Below are 25,630 nucleotides of genomic sequence, written 5' to 3'. Positions count from 1 at the left end.
TCACAGCAACCTGGACGCCCATGGTGTACATTACAGCATCCCTCACAACAGCCTGGCCGCCCATGGTGTACATTATATAATCCCTCACATCACAACCTGGACGCCCATGGTGTACATGACATCATCCTTCACATCATAGCAGCCTGTGCACCCATGGTGTTCATTACATCATCCCTCACATCACAGCAGCCTGGGCACCCATGGTGTAGATTACATCATCCCTCACATCACAGCAGCCTGGGCACCCATGGTGTACATTACATCATCCCTCACATCACAGCAACCTGGATGCCCATGGTGTACATTACAGCATCCCTCACAACAGCCTGGATGCCCACGGTGTACATTATATCATCCCTCACATCACAACCTGGACGCCCATGGTGTACATTACATCATCCCTCACATCATAGCAGCCTGTGCACCCATGATGTACATTACAGCATCCCTCACATCACAACCTGGACGCCACATGATGTACATTACAGCATCCCTCACATCACAACCTGAACGCCCATGGTGTATATTACATCATCCCTCACATCACCAGCCTGGAAGCCCATGGTGTACATTACATCATCCCTCACATCACAGCCTGGACGCCCATGATGTACATTACAGCATCCCTCACATCACAACCTGGATGCCCATGGTGTACATTACATTATCCCTCACATTACAGCCTGGACGCCCATGATGTACATTACAGCATCCCTGACATCACAACCTGGACGGCCATGGTGTATATTACAGCATCCCTCACATCACAGCCTGGACGCCCATGGTGTACATTACATTATCCCTCACATCACAGCCTGGACGCCCATGATGTACATTACAGCATCCCTCACATCACAACCTGGATGCCCATGATGTACATTACAGCATCCCTCACATCACAGCAGCCTGGGCGCCCATGGTGTACATTACATCATCCCTCACATCACAGCAGCCTGGGCACCCATGGTGTACATTACATCATCCCTCACATCACAGCAGCCTGGGCACCCATGGTGTACATTACATCATCCCTCACATCACAGCAGCCTGGGCACCCATGGTGTACATTACATCATCCCTCACATCACAGCAACCTGGACGCCCATGGTGTACATTACAGCATCCCTCACAACAGCCTGGACGCCCAAGGTGTACATTATATCATCCCTCACATCACAACCTGGACGCCCATGGTATACATTACATCATCCCTCACATCATAGCAGCCTGTGCACCCATGGTGTTCATTACATCATCCCTCACATCACAGCAGCCTGGGCACCCATGGTGTAGATTACATCATCCCTCACATCACAGCAGCCTGGGCACCCATGGTGTACATTACATCATCCCTCACATCACAGCAACCTGGATGCCCATGGTGTACATTACAGCATCCCTCACAACAGCCTGGATGCCCACGGTGTACATTATATCATCCCTCACATCACAACCTGGACGCCCATGGTGTACATTACATCATCCCTCACATCATAGCAGCCTGTGTACCCATGATGTACATTACAGCATCCCTCACATCACAACCTGGACGCCCATGATGTACATTACAGCATCCCTCACATCACAACCTGAACGCCCATGGTGTATATTACATCATCCCTCACATCACATCAGCCTGGACGCCCATGGTGTACATTACATCATCCCTCACATCACAGCCTGGACGCCCATGATGTACATTACAGCATCCCTCACATCACAACCTGGATGCCCATGATGTACATTACAGCATCCCTCACATCACAGCCTGGGCACCCATGGTGTACATTACAGCATCCCTCACATCACAGCAGCCTGGGCACCCATGGTGTACATTACATCATCCCTCACATCACAGCAGCTTGGGCACCCATGGTGTACATTACAGCATCCCTCACATCACAGCAGCCTGGGCACCCATGGTGTACATTACATCATCCCTCACATCACAGTAGCCTGGGCACCCATGGTGTACATTACATCATCCCTCACATCACAGCAGCCTGGGCACCCATGGTGTACATTACATCATCCCTCACATCACAGCAGCCTGGGCACCCATGGTGTACATTACATCATCCCTCACATCACAGCAACCTGGACGCCCATGGTGTACATTACAGCATCCCTCACAACAGCCTGGACGCCCATGGTGTACATTATATCATCCCTCACATCACAACCTGGACGCCCATGGTATACATTACATCATCCCTCACATCACAGCAGCCTGGGCACCCATGGTGTAGATTACATCATCCCTCACATCACAGCAGCCTGGGCACCCATGGTGTACATTACATCATCCCTCACATCACAGCAGCCTGGGCACCCATGGTGTACATTACATCATCCCTCACATCACTGCAGCCTGGGCACCCATGGTGTACATTATATCATCCCTCACATCACAGCAACCTGGACGCCCATGGTGTACATTACAGCATCCCTCACAACAGCCTGGACGCCCATGGTGTACATTATATCATCCCTCACATCACAACCTGGACGCCCATGGTGTACATTACATCATCCCTCACATCACAACCTGGACGTCCATGGTGTACATTACATCATCCCTCACATCATAGCAGCCTGTGCACCCATGGTGTTCATTACATCATCCCTCACATCACAGCAGCCTGGGCACCCATGGTGTACATTACATCATCCCTCAAATCACAGCAGCCTGGGCACCCATGGTGTACATTATATCATCCCTCACATCACAACAGCCTGGGCACCCATGGTGTACATTACATCATCCCTCGCATCACAGCAGCCTGGATGGCCATAGTGTACATTACATCATCCCTCACATCACAACAGCCTGGGCACCCATGGTGTACATTACATCATCCCTCACATCACAGCAGCCTGGGCACCCATGGTGTACATTACATCATCCCTCGCATCACAGCAGCCTGGACGCCCATGGTGTACATTACATCATCCCTCACATCTCAGCCTGGACGCCCATGGTGTACATTACATCATCCCTCACAACAGCCTGGGCACCCATGGTGTACATTACATCATCCCTCAAATCACAGCAGCCTGGGCACCCATGGTGTACATTACATCATCCCTCACATCACAACAGCCTGGGCACCCATGGTGTACATTACATCATCCCTCGCATCACAGCAGCCTGGATGGCCATAGTGTACATTACATCATCCCTCACATCACAACAGCCTGGGCACCCATGGTGTACATTACATCATCCCTCACATCACAGCAGCCTGTGCACCCATGGTGTACATTACATCATCCCTCACATCACAGCAGCCTGGACGCCCATGGTGTACATTACATCATCCCTCACATCACAGCCTGGACGCCCATGGTGTACATTACATCATCCCTCACAACAGCCTGGGCACCCATGGTGTACATTACATCATCCCTCGCATCACAGCAGCCTGGATGGCCATAGTGTACATTACATCATCCCTCACATCACAACAGCCTGGGCACCCGTGGTGTACATTACATCATCCCTCACATCACAGCAGCCTGTGCACCCATGGTGTACATTACATCATCCCTCACATCACAGCAGCCTGGACGCCCATGGTGTACATTACATCATCCCTCACATCACAGCCTGGACGCCCATGGTGTACATTACATCATCCCTCACAACAGCCTGGGCACCCATGGTGTACATTACATCATACCTCACATCACAACAGCCTGGACGCCCATGGTGTACATTACATCACCCCTCACAACAGCCTGGACGCCCATAGTGTACATTACAGCATCCCTCACATCACAACAGCCTGGACGCCCATGGTGTACATTACATCATTCCTCACATCACAGCCTGGACGCCCACAATGTACATTACAGCATCCCTCACAAAATGTAGTTTCTTTCAAATTGTACAACCTGCAGACTACACAGGCAATGGGCATGCCCATCCATAAGCATAAGCATATATCAAAGTTACACTGGTATATTCATTTATGGCATTTCTTTATTTAGGGTCACCTTGCAGCAAATGGAGAGCAATTTGCATTTGACCCCCATTTACTACCTCATACTACTGACACAAGTATGCACAAACACAATTCCAGATTTATTTATGGGCCCTTGAGAAGATGATAATTCAAATTTAACTGCAAAATAAAGATCTTCCAGTACTTATAGGGAGTATGAGCAGATTACCTGATCTATGGGGTCCCACATAAAGAGCTCTCCCTGAAGCTTGGTTTCCTCCTTATGATCCTCTGCCTTTGTGATATAATCTCCTTTGAGTCCCAGCTTTTTATGCTAAAAAAAAAGATAAACATGAAATGATTTCTCTGTAATCATAAGTAACTAGCTTTAAATTGCCCTTGACACTGGGAAGTATTTACAGTGGGCCTCTGCACACAATGTAGACAGCCATTTTGTGGGCTTAATTAATATATATGAGATTGTATCCTATCCATTCACCAGAGCTTGAGGAATACAAGTCAGGACTCATGACTATTAGTTAGACCGCACGAATATTATGTCACACATACATGAGTCAGGCTACACAAATATATAACTAATGCCTCATAAATATTAGTATGGCCCCCTGCATATTGGTAAAGCCTCATGGTTATTAGTCAAGCCACAGAAATATTAGTCCGGGCTCATTATCATTAATCAGGCCTCATGAATAAAAGTCAGGTCTTGTAAATATTAGTCTTTCCACATAATTATAAGCCAGGCCACATAAGTATAAGGCCTCATGAGTTTTAGTCAAGCCTCATGAATATTAGTCAAGCCTCATGAATGTTAGGCCTCAAGAATATTAGACAGTGCCTCAGTGATTTAAGTCAAGCCTTGTCAATATTAGTCAGGCCACATCAATATAAGTCAGGCCTTATGGTTATTGATTGGCCTGACTAATATTGAAAAGGCTTGACTTAAATCGCTGAGGCACTGTCTGACTAATATTCTTGAGGCCTAACATTGAGCCTCATAAATATTAGTCAAGCCTCATGAACTTTATTCAGGCCTCATGAATATTAGTCAGGTATCATGAATATTATTCAGGCATCATGAATATTATTCAGGCCTCATGAATATTAGTCAGGCCTCATGAATATTAGTCAGGCCTCATGGATGTTAGTCAGGCCTAAAGAATTTTAGTCGGGCTGTGCCGCAGTGATTTCATTGGCTCCTAGCAAACTATAAGGCTGCATATAGATTCAGGCCAGCAAATGGTAGCTGAAAAACATCATATTTATAAAACACAAAAATATATATTGTTGGAAAACAAATCACAAGTCTTTCTCCCATGAATCAGACTAAACATATTATTATTATTATTATTATTATTATTATTATTATTATTATTATTATTATTATATTCTCTGGAAAAATAAAGTGTAGTGAGTGAAATAACTGATGTTCACATGGTAACAAACACTTAAACATAAACTTAATATATAACTATTTTCCCTTTAAAAGCCATTATTTTTTTTAACTCCGTATCTGTTATTTAGAGAGCCTTTGGGGGATAGATTTGATTTTTGCTGTTTTTTTAGCATAATTATGCATATGTGAAGGCTGGCCTACTTAGTACTCTGGGGTCACTGGTCTGAAAGAGTTTATTAGTTTTTTTAATTAATTTGTATTGTACCCAAGCAATTAATTTTGTTATTCATTCCATTAGGGACTCCACGCTGCCCTGGAAACCTGGCTTCTCGGTGCCCCCCAAGGACAAGAAAGGGTCAGAGACAAGCACCCGCACACACTGGTGTCAGCCATTTTATGTGCTGAATCTATAATTATGGGAAGGCAGCCTAATATGCTTTCAGTAACTAGTGACACCCCTTCAGTCATTCTCAGCCCCAAAAAATGTGTTGGTGTGATGTCATTCGAACCTAATTCATGGATAGGCGGTGTTCCCAAAATGGCCGCCTCAATTGTTTTTAAATATTGTTCATTGATTTATTAAAAAATAAATAAAAATCTCTCAAAATGATTATTATTTGAAAGCCCCCCGAGCTATTCAGCTCACTCACGCATGTGCATATCAGCAGTGACTGGCCCAGCAAAGCGGTAAGTTCATCTGCTCAGGACCGGTATCACCTTGACAAGATTTATGTGTTTACTTGCACTACAAGTCCAAGCGGTTACAGGATCATTGGAACCAATAAGATCCATCCCCTTATCTGCTTACATGCTTTTACTAGAGTTAAATGTCGTCATTTTGTATATTAGTGGGTAAGAGGCCTTAAGAGGTAACATACCTTCAAAATGCACTGTTAGTACAGAGGTACATATAAAGAAACCTGGTGACTTCCCTGTTGTATTTTTAACTCTTACATGGCAGCCAAACCAAGGCTGTGGGACATGCAGAGATAATTACAGTGATACATGTATATGGTTAATGCCAGGCTGTTAAGGGAAGGGGCGCGGGGAAGCTAGCCATGATGGTTTGACCGCTGTGCATTACTGCAGGACATTTTTCATTAGGTCTGCTATACTATATGATTGTTCCTGTGTCCTGTTATAGCCAGCAATAAGCTACACATATGTACAGTAGTATATGCAGAGCAGAGGCCATGTATACGTATTACTGTGGATTAGAGGGCAGCCCAACAACCCATCAGTGCCAGCCCTCATTTTTTTTTAAAAACGGGCAAACGCCCAACTATCTCCTTTAGTACTCCTCGCCTGGTTCAGCTCATATCGCAGCTGCGTAAATCGCAAGCAATGAAGCTGCGAAAATATTCTGTCTGCCACCGCTCAGGCAGTAAAGAGCCGCCCACTGCTGCCTTTTCACATCCGTGATACCTCGCAGTCCTGCGTTTACATCGGTACCATCGGAGAGCATCGGCTCGTCACGCACAATTACAGCAGGTCTGACCTGTCTCACAAATTGCAAGTCTCGTCGCACGCAGTGAGTGCTCAAGCTGCGTATGCCGTCGCAGTGGCTAATTTATGCACGCCCATGCAACGGCGTTCAAACGGACAGGCACGCCTGCGTTTCTCCGACCACTCCTCTGTCAACACCGCCAAACTGACAGCCTGCCACTCGCTCTGCGATGGATTCCTGTCTGCTTCCATAATCGCAGTGCGATCGCCGGCTCGCACAGTGCGGGGTATGTGCATGCGCAGTACGCACCATCGGCCGATCTACATACGTGGGTGCCATTGCGATCCATGCTGAATCGGGCCCTTATTATACACTTTTGTTATGTATTGGTGTAGTTTACCATTCCTGTCCTTGACAGCAGTAACTGAGTTATTCATTAACTCTCTTGTACTTTGGTAGTGATCTGCTGCTGCCTTGGATGACTGATTTAGGGAAATATGCACCTTCTGACGTAAGTCAGCGAATAATCACTGGACTTGGTCATATTTATTCTACATGTTTACTAAATATGCGTATTGTGAGTAAAAAATCTAATTATTAAAACATTTACTCATTGCAACAAATTTTTTTTTTAAAACAATAAAGCATATTATGATCTTATTTTGCTATTGCCATCCTATAGCGATAACATAATAAAATCTGTTACATGTACAGCAGGGCCGTAGCGGGGTACTTCCTCTCCCCAGTGACAGCTTTCACCTCCCCTAGAACATGTGCCGTCACAACCACATGTAGAGGGGGTAAAGCTGGGAGCCGCCAGATAGCTGGGCTGTTCACTAGGAATGTGCTGCTGAGCGCCTCTTCAAGATACAGGGTGACGTTCTAGGGTCCCCTCAAGCTGAGGAAAGGTGCCACTGGGGCAGCGACGGTGCCTCCCCCTCAGTCCTGTGCCCTGGGCTGTGACACTGGTCACTCACACACCCTTACTTACGGCTTCCTTATGCACGTTTGCCAGCAAAACTTCCCTACGTGCTATCGCTGGCGGATCCATTTGATGGCTATGACGTGTTATTGCTAGCACTAGGGATTTAGACCCTTTGATAAATCATCACCTGTCTTGTATTAGTATATACATTCACCAGTGCAAGGTACAATCCCTTTAACTCCAACTCTGGGCAAGTCCCAGCTGGATTTAGCATATGTCCATATCTTCCAATTGTCCTTAGGGATAGCCATCGGCCATCGATAATATACAATCATCAATGGTTTATGTTGATGTTGAATACTTTTACCATCGACAACGAAGAACCATATTGTTTCCAGCCATCGATGGTAGCTGTATGCCCATTTGTTGTTTTTATTTTCCCTGTTTTCACGCATCCCTGCGCTGCCCCTGCCTCTTACACTATGGGTAAGAGCCGGATATGGGATGTCCAGTCTCTTTCACAGGCCCCACCCCAGCTCTCAGTCATGCTCCGCCCCCAGCTCTAAGTCAGAAGCCGAGCCAGCCGCCATGCGCAAAGACAGTGATGGTAAAAGCATTGATGGCACCACACTGAATAGCTACTATCCAATCGATGGTTTGTGCCACCATCACCGTCGATGGTAAGCATTGATGGATGCCACACAGATGGCCATCCTTAATTGACCTAATGTTTTGTGGGACAGTCCCGATGTATGGGAAACAAAAGGGGCGGAGTTTTCACCAGAAATGGAGGTTTCTCTGCAGGTTAGGGTGGGATTTGGGCGCAGTGAGAAAGGTTTAGGTGGGCCAGGGGTGGGGCCTATTTTGGCAAGTGTAAATGTTGGGAGGAATGATAAGACACAGTAGGCATCCACTGAGAGACTTCATCCAAGGGAAGTAACAAAATCACCAGACGCTGGTAAATCCTCATTACCACAGTATATTAAAGAGATGAACATGACTGGACTGGAGGTGAGTTACGCACAGTATATTCTGCTATGTGACAGGTGAGGCTATTGTCATTCCCAAACTTTTTTTGGTCACCAGCCCCCTTGACATTTACTCCAGTGATCCCCACAGATTGAGGCCATCAGAACAATCATTAAAGGGCCACGTAAGTTTTATTGCTCCTAATTAGCTCTTAATGCTGATGTCACCTTGATAATGATCTTCTCCTTTAGCTGTGTAGGAGATGGCAGCTGATCTGCGCTGGCCTCAGTGGGTTTCGTCAGCAGCAAGTCTCCAAATACCTCCTTGAACACCTTGGCCATGTACCTCTGCTGCTCCACGTTGCAGTGTTCTTCAATGGACAGTATGACTGGGTATCTGAAGCAGAGAAGACACCAATGTTACCTAAATCTAAGCATATGGGTGGAGCGCAGCTTTCTGTGAGCGATATATCAGTGCATCTGCTGGTGTGTACGGGGGGGGACCTGCCGATCGCCCGTACACATGCTGCAGGGACCCGGCGGTGAGTGACAGCTCAACTGGGCGGGCAAATATAAATGCACGGCCAGTTGTGGCGTCAGACTCGACACATGGGGCGCACGATTGGTAAGTGTATATGCACTTACCAATTGTCAGACAGTTCGGCGGGTCGGCCAAGTGTGTACCCGGCTTAAGCCAGTCAGGCAATATACTCAGCTATGTGAGCCCATTAATCATTCCTCATAACCCCCCACTACTATGAAACAGACAATGTTCTACAAGTCGCTGTTACTGTCCACACACACACACATAGATATGATATATATATATATATATATATATATACATAGATATATATATATATAGATATATATATATATATCTCGCACACATATTTGAGCACCATACAGAGCATACTTAGCCATTCACATCAGTCCCTGCTCCAATGGAGCTTACAATTTATATTCCCTACCACATATACAGGAGACACATATATACACTAAGGTACATTTTTGCCAATTAAGCTACAGGCATATTTTTGGAATGTGGGAGAAAACCGGAGTACTTGGCAGAAACCCACACAAGCACAGGGAGAACATACAAACCCCACACAATTAGGGCCATGTTGGGAGTTGAACCCAGTTTGGTGAGGCAGTAATGCTAATTACACCATCCGTGCTGTCCAAAAAGGTAATTTACAAAATGCAAGTGCTCACTGCAAACCACGGTTTTGCGCCAGTGCACTTGGACTGCCTGCCAAGCACAGGTCAAGGTGTACGCCTGCACTACGGTTTTGGGAAACATCTTCACAGCCTAAAAGGTAGATGAAACTGTAGAGGTGCATTTTTTTGTGTCTTGAATTATTTTCTTCATTGCTCAGATTGTGGATGGAAATTTGTCCATGGGTCACATAACGGTTTCCGATTAAAACTACAGCAGAAGCAGCAAAGACGACCAACTACGAAGTGGTGGGAAACTGCACAGTAACAAAGCTGAAGGAATTTGCGCCTTCTCCGTCACTTTATCACAATAATAAAGCTCCGCAAAAGGAAATTTAATTTCTGCAACGCTCTGCAAATGCAGCACATAGGTCCACCTGCTCCAAACTTCACTAGTTACGCCCTGCCCTGTATTCCCCTCTGTACAGACCTCTAAGGGCCTGATTCAGAGCCGCTCGTAAGCGGCCGCTCGTTCGCTCCGAGCGATGTTTGCCCAACTGCACATGCGTACGGATCGTTATACGCATGCGCGAACCAGTCAGTGCGGTCGAAATTCATGTGCTCGCAAAATAGCGAATGCCTGATAATTTGAGTGACAGGAGGAGGCGTATGTGGGTGGTAACAGGGGAAGGTGCTTGAAAACGGGGAGTGGAGATCAGAACGCAGGCGTGCTTAAAGGTCAAAACGGGCGTTTTATGGGTGTGCATAATTAAAACAGCAGCGTCACTGACCACGTCACTGGGTTATTTTATAGCCAGAACTGCTCGCAAGATTGTGATAGGAAAAACCAACCACAAGAATAGCGAGCAGTTCATACGCTGGTCGATGTACTCGATTAATCTAATAAATAGCGGACATGACATAGGATGCGAGCGGCCAGGGGGCGTATTTTTTTTTTAAATGACCGCAAGTTTTGTTCGCTCGTTCAGACATAGAGGCGTGAACAGACCGCAAAGAGCGAACGGTTCATTTGAATAGCCACCCCCTTTTCCTGAATGACCGTCCGCAAATTGCGTCCGGCGTGAATCAGGCCCTAAGGGTGCAGAGCTGCTTCTCAGTGCGGAGGGAACAATGGCAAGTCATAAGTGACCTCTAATGTGTGTTAGTGGTTTGTGGTGTGTGTTGAATCTGACGGCAACACTAATCCCCCACCACATACCATATGATAAAAATATCTATCATGCATCTATCATGCATCTAAAATTATACATAAACCAAAGGAGTAGTCCTAATCAAAAAGTAAAAAATAATGGTATCCCCACAAAGCAAATTCAATACATACATAAAAATTAATAATAATTGATATAAAAAAGTTTATATAAAAATAATAATAAAATTGTACTGGACAAATGATAATTTACACATATACATGCACAAAAAATGCATTTTATGTGCAAATTATCATTTTTATTTATGTATTGAATTTGCTTTGTGGGGTCCTTTATGGATACCGATTATTTTTTACTTTTTGATTAGGACTACTCCTTTGGTTTATGCATAATTTTAGATGCACGATAGATATTTCTATCATATGGTATGGGGTGGGGGATTAGCGTTGCCGTCAGATATCGTCACTACACCCTGGTGGTCATGGTGATTGTAGTCTGTGAGGCGCAGCGTGACCAACGCTGCGTCTCAGGATCATTGCCCGGCCCGACGTGTGACGTCATCACGGCGGTAGCAAATAGCTTCCGTATTGATCGAGACGCCACGATCGGGACCTGTTTGTAATGAATATGCATTAGAATCAGTAAGTACTCCTCTGGTCTTTTATATATTATCACAGGTTTTGCCTCCTGTTGTCAAATTGTGCCTCTTTTAATGAATTGATTGAGAAATGGTAGGGATAATTGTAAACAGCTGAGAGCAATTGATTTCCATGTGGAACACTATTTAAAGCCAGTTTTTTCATCATTTGGACACCTTGAAAAAGCTGCCTAGAGTAGTGAAACGCGTAGGTGAACTATCTGTTTACCCTGGACACTTGGATTTCATATCAAGTATCATTGGACTATTGGCACTGCTCAACTTTGGACTCTGACCATTATCATCACCCATTTCTACAACACTGGGTCTGGTCATCTGCGTTGGATTACCTCAGTGTGGGACCATCGGTAATTATCATTACCCACCTTAACAACACCAGGTCCAGTCATCTGCGTTGGACAACCTCAGTGTGGGACCATCGCTAATTAAAGGACATTGTAGACTTTTCTATCTAGTGGGTAAATATACTCAGCATTGGTGTGCTGTAAAGTTGGACTGCCTTATATTCAACAGTGCTATAGGATTCTATTCCAAACAGTGTTCCAGGGCATAGTATTGCTCATTGCCATTTATAATTGTAATTTTCACATATCCATATAGTACATGTGCTTATTACATCAGCCTGGGTTTTAAGATTTATATGTTTAATAAATCGCTATACATTTATTGTCATACAGCGCTGCTATTCCTTTTTTCTTTTTTTTATATTTATTGGAGATCGACTGTCTCCACGTTTCAGCTGCTGGGATTAACACCTCTCGTCAGCGCCCTCTATATTTATTTATAGATATCTTTGCTAATTTACAGATGTACTTGGTGCACCCTCTATCTCACAAATGCATTGCAACACCCATAAAAAGAAGAAAATGATGAGTGTTTGGTGGTGCACTTGGAGACCAGCAATTTGTACAGTGATTTATCTAACCCAGGGGTCTTCAAACTTGGCCCTCCAGATGCTGTGGAACTACACATCCCAGCATGCACTGTACATAGTTTTAGCATGCTGTTATATCAAAAAGGTGGCAGTGCATGCTGGGATGTGTAGTTCCACAGCAGCCAAATTTGAAGACCCCTGATCTAACCTTTATTGGTCACTATACAATAAAAACCTTGTTATTAATTCTTAACTTTAATTAGTTATTCATTTAAAAAAACGTTATTCCCCCTCCCTAAGTGCACTGAGTCATAAGCCTGATTCAGAGACACCAATTTTTGCACAGTTGTCCGATGTTTTTTGTAATGCGCATGCGTCTGAGCCCCACTGTTTCCCGATGGTTACCGCCTGGGGATGCAGAACGGATTTTGATGCAGATAGAGGCAATTTCGGTGAGGAAACAAGGGAGTGGCTATGTCGCTGCCTTGTTTTCGCAGTTGCACTGGCACCGGTGGCCGTGTTGCGACTGACATTCTGAGCCACCATAGGGCTGCTCTAATGTCTGTTGGTGCGACCGATGTGCGCCCGTTGGTGCAACTTTTTAGCAAAGTGGCAGCGGAGGGATCACTGGAGATCTGGTGACACCCGGTGCGCACTCTGTGTCCCCCTCGTGTGAAAAGGGGATGTGGTCAAACAAAAAGGGGTGTGGCCTTGTGGGAAATCCTTCCAGGGGGTGTGCTCAGTATCCACGGTGATACTGGGCTGTCCCCGGAGACTAGTTCCTGGCTGCACTGTCGGCTCCTCCTCTGCGACAGGAGCCGAGTGCTGCAGGAGAATGTCACACTGTGGCACCCAGCTCCTGTCACTGAGGAGGAGCCGGCATTTTGGTGTCACACCCGGTGCAGGCCACACCCCCATAGCGACGCCACTGAGAGCTGTAGCAGATGGGCAACTCTGTACGAATTCCTTCGGCTGCAGTATTAGCCTAGTTGCAGTCGCACTGTGTACAAAGACACACTCGCAGCGTCTTTAACGTCCACCTCTTATTTGGCATTGGTAGGGAAGCGTAATGTTTTCGGCGTGGAATTGAAACATAAAAATGCAATTTACGTGGAAAAAAGGTGCAAATTGCATTTATGTCTCTACATTAGCTCCTATAGTATATGCAGGTGCACTGATGTAATATGCATGTAATGTACAGCGCTGCCAATGGCAGGCCCAAGCTTTAAAGTTTTGTCCTAGGAAATGCATTTATGTTTCCCCATTAACTAATTGCACAGTAAAATGAATGGTGATTAAGGTTTATAGAGGATGCATTCACTAAGTCGACATTAACTATGTCGACACCAGAATGTAGAAAGTTATGATGTCAAAATGGTTAAATGTCAACATCTCTAAAATATCAACATGGACAAAACGCCGACATATGACATGTTGACATTACCATTAGGGTTAGAGATTGACATTGTGAATATGTCGATACTATGGCAATATCAGAATGTTACAAGTCAGTATTGAATATGTCGACATGTACCCTGCCAACATTATGTCATCTACATATTGTATGTCGACATTTTAAATGTTGGCTAAACGTTATGTATATCGGTTTATACCAGTGTGTGTATATAAGCAGGAAAAGTGACCAAGATTGAAAAAAGTAACTACTAGTTGGCTTCGGCCTACCTTTATACACCACCGTCATACATGTCATTGCCCCAGTTACTAACGGGTTACAGCACAAACTCACTCGGAGGTGACAAAGGCATGGTCCTTAATGGCTTGCACCACGTCGTCAAATTTAATTTTCGTTGTTCTTGTCCATCCGTGATAAATAATTGGTTTTCCATCAGGTCCGTCCCAGCAGTCCACTGGAGAGAGGTGAGAGACAGGCAACAATCACACCTCAGTGACCTCAGCACAGCTTCTAGCAAAATCCGCTCCCTCATCTGCATAGTTAAGGTGCAACCTCAGCAATCCCACGTGCCAGCAATGCAGCAATGTTGGGACAAATGAACCGGATCATTCCAAATAGGTTTTAACTAGAATCCCCCAGCGCACACGTGTTTCACAAATCCGCTTCTATTCTATGGCAAAAGGTTTTAACAATAATGTAGATGTTTAAATCTATAACATTTGAAGACGTGTACCTATCGCCAACACACGGGGTAGCTGTCCATTTTGTCAGCTGAACCAATATTAGGAAGTAGACAGCAGGCCGGGAATAAGTGAAATCACTGGCGACCAGCTGACTCTTAGTCCATCAGTGATGTCAATGTTTCCTAGCGCATTGATAGGCTGGTTTCAGCAAACAAAAATGGCTGCCTCCAATGTGTGTAGGTGTCAGGCAAACTTTCTTAGGCGTTTTACATTTTGCGAGTTTTCAATCTGTGTTTTCCGGAATGTTGTTTAGCTGGTATACCTATCAGTCTGGCTGAGGGAAGCGGGGTGGGGGCTATTTAATGAATTGTTGCATGTTTTTGTGTTATCAGTCGCATCATACAAATGACATGATGCACTGTAATGGGAGGTCCACACATGTTTGTGTGGGTGGGGTACAGGATGCCGGCGCTTGGGATCCCAGTGGTCAGAATCCTGATGCCGTCATCTTGACACCTGTCGGGTAAGTATCCTAACCCTCTCCCTCCCTCCCAGCACCCTAAACCTAACCTCACCCAAGTGCCTAAACCTAACCCTCCCCCCCAGTGCCTAACCCTACCCCTATTGCCTAACCCTCCCCCCCTAGTGTCTAACCCTAACCCTCCCCCCAGTGCCTAACCCTCACCCCCTAGTGCCTAACCCTCCCTAGTGCCTAACCTTCCCCTTAGTGCCTAACCCTAACCCTCCCCCCTAGTGCCTAACCCTCACCCCCTAGTGCCTAACCCTCATCCCCTAGTGCCTAACCCTCAGCCCCTAGTGCCTAATCCTCCTCCCTAGTGCCTAACCCTCCCTAGTGCCTAACCCTCCTAGTGCCTAACCCTAACCCTCCCCCCTAATGCCTAACGCTCACCCCCTAGTGCCTAACCCTAACCCTCCCCCCTAGTGCCTAACTATCCCCCCCAGTGCCTAACCCTCCTAGTGCCTAACCCTAACCCTCCCCCCTAATGCCTAACCCTCACCCCCTAGTGCCTAACCCTAACCCTCCCCCCTAGTGCCTAACCGTCCCCCCCCAGTGCCTAACCCTAACACTCCCCCTAGTCCCTAACCCTTCTCCTAGTGCCTAACCCTAACCCTCCCCCTAATGTCTAACCCTAACACTCCCTGTAGTGCCTAACCCTGCCCCTAGTGCCTAACCCTTCCCCTAGCCCCACTACTTAACATCGGGATACCGGCCCCGGGATTCTGACTAGTGTCGGGATTCGGGTGCCGGCATTCTGAGCGCCGACATCCCGCATGTCGGTATTTCTACTGCATCCCGTTTGTGTGATAGTCTGTGACAGTTGGTCATCTGATTGGGATCCTACCAGAGCCTGGATAAACCCTGTGGGGCCATCAGCAATGTACTAGTTTGGTCCCCTATTCCCACTTCATTTGTTAATTTAAAAAAAACACATTTAGAATAATCCGAGCCCTCAGATACCATTGGGCCACTTGGCGGCATCCTAGGTTATGTAATGGATGGTCCTCATCTGGATCTCAGATATGATGTCACCTGGGACTCACGAAAAATGCAGATGGACCATAACCTCAGTCACCAGAGCACCCCATCCACGTTGGCAGCCCAGCTTGATTATACAATGTTTAACTTTTTTTTTCTCTTTCTAAAACATTACATAAGATTATCACTTTTATCAGCATGTCCTGGGATTCAGAATGTAACAAAAAATGGTCTCTATTACTCTGTTGTTTCCAATTCTTAAAGCGTAATGAGTTGTAGGAAGGAATGGACCCTGAATGGACTGATGTAAGACACCCCCCTCCCCCCATGTAAGACATCAATGAAATACATCTGTGCTTACACTCAATACACCTACAGCCCATCCGCAGGCACCGCACATAAGCTTCGGTGGAGGATTCACTGCGCAGCTGGTCCCCGGTTAGATACCTACAGGCAGGAAGCAGGAAGAGTCAGAGCTCGGAAGAATATCGGTGTAATTAGCACAGAAGCTGCAGGGCCACATTCTAGCACGTCGGCCTGACAGTGTGGCCAGGAGCCTTGTAATGCACTTGTTTGAACTCCTGAGTTTCTGCCTGCAATGAATACTACAGGATTCAATGTACCGTGCAATGATATATTATATACAGTTCTTATACAGGTTATTCTGCCAGTTACCCATATATTTTATATTAGACAATCTGCAATGTTTGTGTACCACTATTACCTGCAGTTGTAAGGTGTGTTCTATTTATATGGCACAAAGGGCCTGATTCAGACCCGTTCGCAAGATGTGGACACTTGCTCCCAGCGTATACAAACTCGGCTAAGTGACGTCAAGGCAGGCGATCGCACGGCAAGGTATAAGCACGCCCACTATGTCTTGGCGAGCGATCATTTTGTGTATGCCGACGCCCACCAGCCTGTTTTAAGACACCCACTTGCGCACATCATCTCCAGGAAGTGTATGCAACCATCGGTACATCGGGTACCATCGGATGCGATCGCAGCGCTTGTGGCAGACCAAACCCTACCGCAAGCACTGCGAGCACTTCAGTGTAAAAACCAGCCAGGTGACGTGTCCTATGACGCTGGCTGTTAATTATGCACGCCTCTGAAACGGCGTTAAGATTTTCAGGCACGCCTGTGTTCGCACCTCCACTCCCCCGTTTCCAGTGGCCTGCCCCTGTTACCACCCACAAACGGCTTGACCTGCCAAAGTCTATGCTGGCTTCCCGATCACTCGTACTGGTTGGCACACATGCAATACGATGCCTACGCATGCGCAGATTTCAAAACATCGCTCGCTCCGAGCGATTGCTTGGTAGAGAACGGGTCTGAATAAGGCCCAAAGTACAATCTCTTCTGCTTTTGGAGAGTCACATCCAATTCACTATAGCATGCATCTCTTAGTAGGATGCGCTTGTAATACTAAACTATAAACATGAGCCCAATCAGCTGCACCAAGGATCAAGGGTCTGCAAGTGCAATTTACATCCATCCCTAAACACAGCCGTTATTTGAGGGTAAAATGCTTGTTTTAGAATGATACATTATTTTTCTCACCTTTACTTTCATTACTAGAAGCTCAGAAACATGCACAGATTATCTCTTTTCATGGCACCTAAACTAGTTTTATTGGCATTAGACAGAAATCGGGCATATGAGCTCGTGTATTATATACAAGGCGCATATTCGCCTGTAAGAAGAGCTATAAGCATCCCGCGGTGCATAAGACCCCTATACGAGTGCTTCTTACTAGTCATCAGCAGCAGAAGCACAAACTTACTCCTGGCAGCACCGGGACAGGGTGGCACTGCACCAGCACCGGGAAGTATGGCACGGCACAGACTATAGGGTGTGTGCCAGCACCCTGCTATCGGCCTTGGGGCAGCAACAGTGCCGCCCCCTGGGCCCTGCACCCCGGGGCAACTGCACCACTTGACATCCCTAGTTACGACCCGGTCTCCATCCCTATACTAGATGCAAGCGATACACCTGAAACATGCCTACAACCAATTCTGCATAGCCCCTGCGTAAATATCGGTAACATCGGCGCACATCCAGCAACCATCATGCCCTTTCGGAAGGTCTGACCAGCCGCAGACTCGGCAGCTCTCCTGTCACGCAGAGGTCTCTCATGCTACGTAGAAGATCGCAAAGGGCTAATTTATCCAGGAAAAGGCGTTTAAACGGTCGGACACGCGTTCGTTGTTCTGACCCACCCACATTATACCACCCCAAAAGCTGACAAACTGTCAATCACTGCAATCTATTCCTATGTATGTCCGTAATCACAATGCGATCGTAGCGCACGAGCCATGCGGCTTATACGCATGCGTAATGGTAAAGTGCCCAATCTGCATACGGAATTGCAACTGCGTCCTTCTCCGAATCAGGCCCTCTGCCGATAAGTGCACATTATATTCAACTGAACATGTGACCCGTGTCCCTGCCCTGCACCTGTCTTACCTTTGTTTTACAGCATTTATAGGGTTGAATCTCAATCATTACTCACGTGTTATGCGAGGATGCAATCCAGTAATGTGATAGAGGATTATTCAGATTTTGGACAGAAATCTGTTCGTGCTTGTCATCCCAGATGCTATTTTCTTTGGAATATAAGTAGGCTAGAAACTGCGAGAGACATAGTAATGACGAGAATTAGGGTATGCTGTCCACACTTGGAAAGAAAGTGCCCTGTACAGTGCCGACTACACACAGTAGAGGCAGACATTTGTAGACAGAATCAATGTTCATGAGAAGTGAACACAGGGCCTGATTCAAAGCCGGACACTCTTTGAGAGCGCTCGCTCTGAATCAAGGCGTCCCTGTTTTTTTTTTTTAAAGACGGCCTCCTGGCCGCTCGCTAAGCTGTGGGTGACCACCCATAGCTTTATCGAGCGGCCAGGTTATGGTCGTGATGGTCACGACCATCGCGACCATCGGGGCTTGCGACGAGACCCTTGTGGTAGTGTCTCGTTCCCGCAAGCCCCAGTGAGCTTCGGCTCTAACAGAGCCGGAAGCTCACCCACTGACATCACTCGTGACGTCAGTGGGGCCGCCCCCAAATGGCAGGCGTTCCTTCGGGAACGCCTTCGTTTGGCCAGCCACCCCCCTGCCCGCCTCCAAAACGGGGCAAGCTGTCAATCACAATCGACAGCTGCCCCGCTTTGGTGCGAGACCCGTTGCGACAGAGCGCCCGTCGCTGGCTGGGTCTCGCACATGCGCAGTGGGGGACCATCGACCCGCTTGCGAGCGCTGTGGGCTCGCGAGCGGGTCTGAATCAGGCCCTAAGCCCATGGCCCTCATTTAGGGGGGTATTCATGAAAGCGTGGAGAGATAAAACTGTGAAAGATAAAGGGGTCTATTCATAAAGCTGTGAAGAGTCCTGTTTATCTGAAAACAGGGCTTTCCTCTGCTTCGTGCTATTCATAGAGCAAGTTACTCTGGAGCAGCTTATCACTTCTCCGGTGGTGCACCCGTTCCGTGTCTGAATCGCTATCACCAATCTTTTCCATGGTGAGTGCAATTCATGAAAACACGGAAAGCCGAGCTTCTCATTTTTGTGTTTGCTTCGCGTTCGCCATCGTTTCCCCTGCATGAAAAGGACAGGGAACTTGCCTGTCCTCAAGCCGGGTCCCGTCCTCTGTTGTTGCTCCGCCCCCTTTTTTTAAACCCATCAGCCACTGCTGCCGTCTGTGGTATGCAGCGCTAGCCAGGGATATTTCGGGGCATGCACAGAAAATAGCCCAACCGATCAAAACGGCGCATGCGCAGACCAGAGAGGGGAAAAGAAAAAGTCACTGACAACAATGAAAAAACCGGATCGCCAGGCCATGTTTTAACGCCTCGCTTTGTAACACAGGTGAGGGTACATGAATTGCTACTTAGCGAAGCTACAGATCGCATCGATCTATAGTGAAAAGTAGCAATTTTTTACCGCACATCTTCATGAATAGACCCCAGAGTACCAACCGATCAGCTCCTGTCATTTTTTTCAAACACAGTTTGTACGACAGGAGCAGATTGGTTGGTACTTTATTTTTCACAATTTTATCTCTATCCAAGGTTTCATGAATAATCTCCCCCCCCCCAACAAAGAGACCTCGATGTACACCACAAAACGCTGCATTTGGGCAAAGTTGCACCTGTATGATCCACCTGCATTACAGCCTGCTAACGCGTTCAGCAGATGCACCATTCAACTACAATTTGCCCCTAGGTGAATGGGAAACATTGAGACGTGCACTGCGCAAAAGTGAGATTAAGTGGCTTAACATTATTCATGGTTTGATTAAATTATGAATGTGGGAGGACTGTAGTTATACATTAGTCATTTTTGATTGTTTAAAGCATCTTTTTATATACATTGTACAACTAGAAATGCATTTCCCTGCCGAAGTGCAAATGCAAATGAAGCATATAAGACATTTCTGTGCTAGTGCAAAATGTATATATATATATCCCAAGACTGCTTACCTCATCCACATACAGAAAGGGTTCCGCTGTCTCCCTCATAGTGTCATCTATAAATTTTGTCATGATTTCACGGACTTTATTAAGGTCTTGGGCCGAGGATTCCTATTGGGATAATGAAGAGAAAAAAAATGCTACTAAAAGTACAGACGTATCCACCACATGAGCTACAGCCTGTGCAGACGTATCCACCACATGAGCTACAGCCTGTGCAGACGTATCCACCACATGAGCTACAGCCTGTGCAGACGTATCCACCACATGAGCTACAGCCTGTGCAGACGTATACACCACTAAAGCTAGAGCCTGTGCAGACGTATCCACCACATGAGCTACAGCCTGTGCAGACGTATACACCACTAAAGCTAGAGCCTGTGCAGACATATGCACCACTAAAGCTAGAGCCTGTGCAGACGTATACACCACTAGAGCTAGAGCCTGTGCAGACGTATCCACCACTAGAACTAGAGCCTGTACAGACGTATACACCACATGAGCTAGAGCCTGTGCAGACGTATACACCACATGAGCTACAGCCTGTGCAGACGTATACACCACTAAAGCTAGAGCCTGTGCAGACGTATACACCACTAGAGCTAGAGCCTGTGCAGACGTATACACCACATGAGCTACAGCCTGTGCAGACGTATGCACCACTAAAGCTAGAGCCTGTGCAGACGTATGCACCACTAGAGCTAGAGCCTGTGCAGACGTATACACCACTAAAGCTAGAGCCTGTGCAGACGTATGCACCACTAAAGCTAGAGCCTGTGCAGACGTATACACCACTAAAGCTAGAGCCTGTGCAGACGTATACACCACTAGAGCTAGAGCCTGTGCAGACGTATCCACCACTAGAGCCTGTACAGACGTATCCACCACTAGAGCTAGAGCCTGTGCAGACGTATACACCACTAAAGCTAGAGCCTGTGCAGACGTATACACCACTAAAGCTAGAGCCTGTACAGACGTATACACCACTAAAGCTAGAGCCTGTACACACGTATCCACCGCTAAAGTCTGTACAGACGTATCCACCACTAGAACTAGAGCCTGTGCAGATGTATTCACCGCTAAAGCCTGTACAGACGTATCCACCACTAGAGCTAGAGCCTGTACAGACGTATCCACCACTAGAGCTAGAGCCTGTACAGACGTATCCACCACTAGAGCTAGAGCCTGTACAGACGTATCCACCACTAGAGCTAGAGCCTGTACAGACGTATCCACCACTAGAACTAGAGCCTGTACAGACGTATCCACCACTAGAACTAGAGCCTGTGCAGATGTATTCACCGCTAAAGCCTGTACAGACGTATCCACCACTAGAGCTAGAGCCTGTACAGACGTATCCACCACTAGAGCTAGAGCCTGTACAGACGTATCCACCACTAGAGCTAGAGCCTGTACAGACGTATCCACCACTAGACCTAGAGCCTGTACAGACGTATCCACCACTAGAACTAGAGCCTGTACAGACGTATCCACCACTAGAGCTAGAGCCTGCACAGACGTATCCACCATTAGAGCTAGAGCCTGTACAGATGTATCCAAGAGTAGAGCTAGAGCCTGTACAGACATATTCACCACTAGAACTAGAGCCTGTACAGACGTATTCACCACTAGAGCTAGGGACTGCCTTTATCTCACTTAAATAATTTAGTATAAAATTTTTTAAAAAAGGCAGTTCAGCAGAACATAATTTTCCTTATGAGATTACCTTTATCCTAAAAACCTATTTATACAGATTGATCTACTCACCAATTCATATTTAAGCCAAAGAAGGAACTATGGGCCTGATTCAGACCCACTCGCGAGCGGCTGTCCGCTCGCAAGTGGGTCGATGGTCTGCACTGAGCATGCGCACGACGGAGGGAGCTCCGTCGTGCGCATGCGCCAGACACGACGAGCGAAGGACTTTCCTTCGCTCGTTGTGTCCGATCAAAGGGGGCGTGCTGTCAATGTTGATTGACAGCACGCCCCCTTAGGTGGGCGTGCCGGGGGCGTGCCTCCCTGACGGGGGCGTTCCCACGGGAACGCCTCCCGTCAGAAGCCGGCCCACTGACATCACTAGTGATGTCAGTGGGAGTGATTTTGGCTCTGATAGAGCCAAAATCACTCCGGAGCTTGCGGTTGAAAACCTCAACCGCAGGCTCCGGCTCGCAATTTCGATGGTCGCGATGGTCACGACCATCGCGGCCATCAAAATGCACGCTCGTATAGCCTGTGGGTGGTGACCCACAGCTATACGAGCGTCCAGGAGGACGCACCATGAAAATGGAGCCCGGCCCTCATGCAGAGCGTGCGCTCTGCTCAGAGCGTACGGCTCTGAATGAGGGCCTATATTTACTAAAGTGCGGGTTTTTAAAAGTGGACATGTTGCTCATAGCAACCAATCAGATTCTAGCTATTATCTTCTATAAGGTGCTAGATAAATGTTAAGTAGAATCTGATTGGTTATAGGCAACATCTCTAAAAAATGTGCACTTTAGTAAATATACCACTAGGAGTGATCATTAAGATATTATTCTTTATAATGCACCAGGGGCCCGATTCTGAGTCGGACGCAGCGGCGGCCATGTCTGTGCCTTTTGTCGCAGCCCCTCCTGCGATTTTATGCTAATGCTGCTATTATGCCCTTCCCTGGTGTACTGAGACACCCACTCTGAGCGTCCATCAAAAATAACACCAGCCCCATGCTAGGTGCAAATTCTCTGTCTGAGTATGGCCTCCAAAGTAATTGATTAAGCATCTATGTACTGTATGTATCTGCTTGCGACATGCACGCTACCTGGCCTGTGACAGTCCCATAAGGCACTGAATCTCTGTTCATCCGCATAGCCACCTCCAACTCACCGTACAGGAACATCCAATACATTTGCAATACATTTTCTAGACCGTGCGTCTGAATCAGTACTGCATCTGTGTGCGCAGACAATCGGTACACATGCATTGTGCGACTTAGACCCAAGCGCGGTAGAAAAATATCACTTACCTGCGCCAAACGACGGCAGTACGTGCGACTTAGAATAAGGCCCTAGGGGTTGTAACACAGGAGATGTTCCATTGAACAGGGGTCTAACACTAAGGGCAACATTTACTAAGCGGCGGGTTCTAAACCCTGGCGGTTTGGCGGATGTTTTGCAATCTGCAGATTTACAAAGATCAAAACCACTTCAAAACCGCTGCAAAACTGCTGTCAAAACACATTTTAGAATAGGATAGACCAGGACTATGGCTAAAATTACTAATCAGCGGTTTCGGTGTCATGTAGAAACCAACGCCAAACCCGTCACCAAACCGCCAGAGTTTATAACCCGCCGCTTAGTAAATTGTGCCCTAAGACTTATCTAAGCTTCTAAAGTGTACCAGTGGAGCATCAATAAAAACAAAGAAAGAGAGGGCGCGGGTCTAAACAGAGACCAACAAATTAGATGTACTGCAGCTCTCTAAAAGGTATTGTCACCCTTTAATCAGAAAGAAAAAAGAAATTTGATGAAGATATAACCCTTCAAGAAATGATGAGAGCGCTGTGCATCTAACAGGAATGAGAACTAATAATTTATTAAAATAAAGATTCATATATATGTTTCCATATTGACCCAAAAACAATTTGAGACATACAATACCATAAACACAATTGAATAATTATTAATCACACAAATACAATATAAAACTCCAGTCAATTAGACTGAGAAATATCCAAAGATTTTAATATATAAATATGTTGCACTTCATAAAAAATACATTAGTCCCCCGATTTTCTTTCTATTTAAAAAAGAATATTAGTAGAAAGCATTAATTTTGTGTTAGTACGCTCCTTATATCCAATTTATAGGTAGTTCCTTAAAGACTTTGGGCCTGATTCAGAGCCGGACGCTATTTGCGCTCGCTCGTTCAGAAAAAAGGGGTGGCTATTCAAATGAACCGTTCGCTCTTTGCGGTCTGTTCACGCCTCTATGTCTGAACGAGCGAACAAAACTTGCGGTCGTTTTTTGGAAAACTACGCCCCCTGGCCGCTCGCATCCTATGTCATGTCCGCTATTTATTAGATTAATCGAGTACATAGACCAGCGTATGAACTGCTCGCTATTCTTGTGGTTGGTTTTTCCTACCGCAATCTTGCGAGCAGTTCTGACTATAAAATAACCCAGTGACGTGGTCAATGACGCTGCTGTATTAATTATGCACACCCATAAAACACCCGTTTTGACCTTTAGGCACGCCTGCGTTCTGATCTCCATTCCCCGTTTTCAAGCACCTTCCCCTGTTACCACCCACATACGCCTCCTCCTGTCACTCAAAATAGCAGGCATTCGCTATTTAGCGAACAAACGATTTTCGGCCGCACTGACTGGTTCGCGCATGCGTATTACGATCCGTACGCATGCGCAGTTGTGCTCGGAGCAAACGAGCGGCCGCTTACGAGCGGCTCTGAATCAGGCCCTTTGTTAGTAGGATTAGTAACTTCTAATCAGCCATAAAATAGTATAGTCACTTACATCACCTGGGTAGTGGGTAGATGGGAATTCCCTTGTTATTGTAATTTATATTCTCCTCAGGTGATGTAAGTGACTATACTATTTTATGGCTGATTAGAAGTTACTAATCCTACTAAAGTCTTTAAGGAACTACCTATAAAGTCTTTAAGGAACTACCTATAATTTGGATATAAGGAGCGCACTAACACAAAATTAATGTTTTCTACTAATATTCTTCTTTAAATAGAAAGAAAATCGGGGGACTAATGTATTTTTTATGAAGTGCAACATATTTATAAACTAAAATCTTTGGATATTTCTCAGTCTGATTGACTGGAGTTTTATATTGTATTTGTGTGATTAATAATTATTCAATTGTGTTTATGGTATTGTATGTCTCAAATTTTTTTGGGGTCAATATGGAAACATATATATGAATCTTTATTTTAATAAATTATTAATTCTCATTCCTGTTAGATGCACAGCGCTGTCATCATTTCTTGAAGGGTTATATCTTC

At 46.1% G+C, this 25,630-nt stretch overlaps 1 protein-coding gene across 2 annotated transcripts in view; it reads right to left on the bottom strand.

Annotated features, from left to right (window-relative positions):
* PLCG2 (phospholipase C gamma 2) overlaps positions 1 to 25,630 on the bottom strand; it is a 221,437-nt gene that overhangs the window by 85,607 nt on the left and 110,200 nt on the right. For both annotated transcript variants that reach the window (XM_088449429.1, XM_088449430.1), the window contains exons 10-15: positions 20,635 to 20,736; positions 18,671 to 18,789; positions 16,517 to 16,602; positions 14,308 to 14,428; positions 8,930 to 9,098; positions 4,177 to 4,281 (exon numbers count right to left, since the gene is read on the bottom strand). In XM_088449429.1, coding sequence (XP_088305555.1) covers positions 4,177 to 4,281; positions 8,930 to 9,098; positions 14,308 to 14,428; positions 16,517 to 16,602; positions 18,671 to 18,789; positions 20,635 to 20,736 — 702 coding nt within the window. The remainder of the gene's footprint in view (positions 1 to 4,176; positions 4,282 to 8,929; positions 9,099 to 14,307; positions 14,429 to 16,516; positions 16,603 to 18,670; positions 18,790 to 20,634; positions 20,737 to 25,630) is intronic.

Source organism: Taudactylus pleione, unplaced genomic scaffold (assembly GCF_031769625.1).
Source record: "Taudactylus pleione unplaced genomic scaffold, aTauple2 ptg000484l, whole genome shotgun sequence".
NCBI lineage: Eukaryota > Metazoa > Chordata > Amphibia > Anura > Myobatrachidae > Taudactylus > Taudactylus pleione.
Note: the sequence above shows the minus strand (reverse complement) of the source record. Positions and strands in the feature narration are given on the sequence as shown.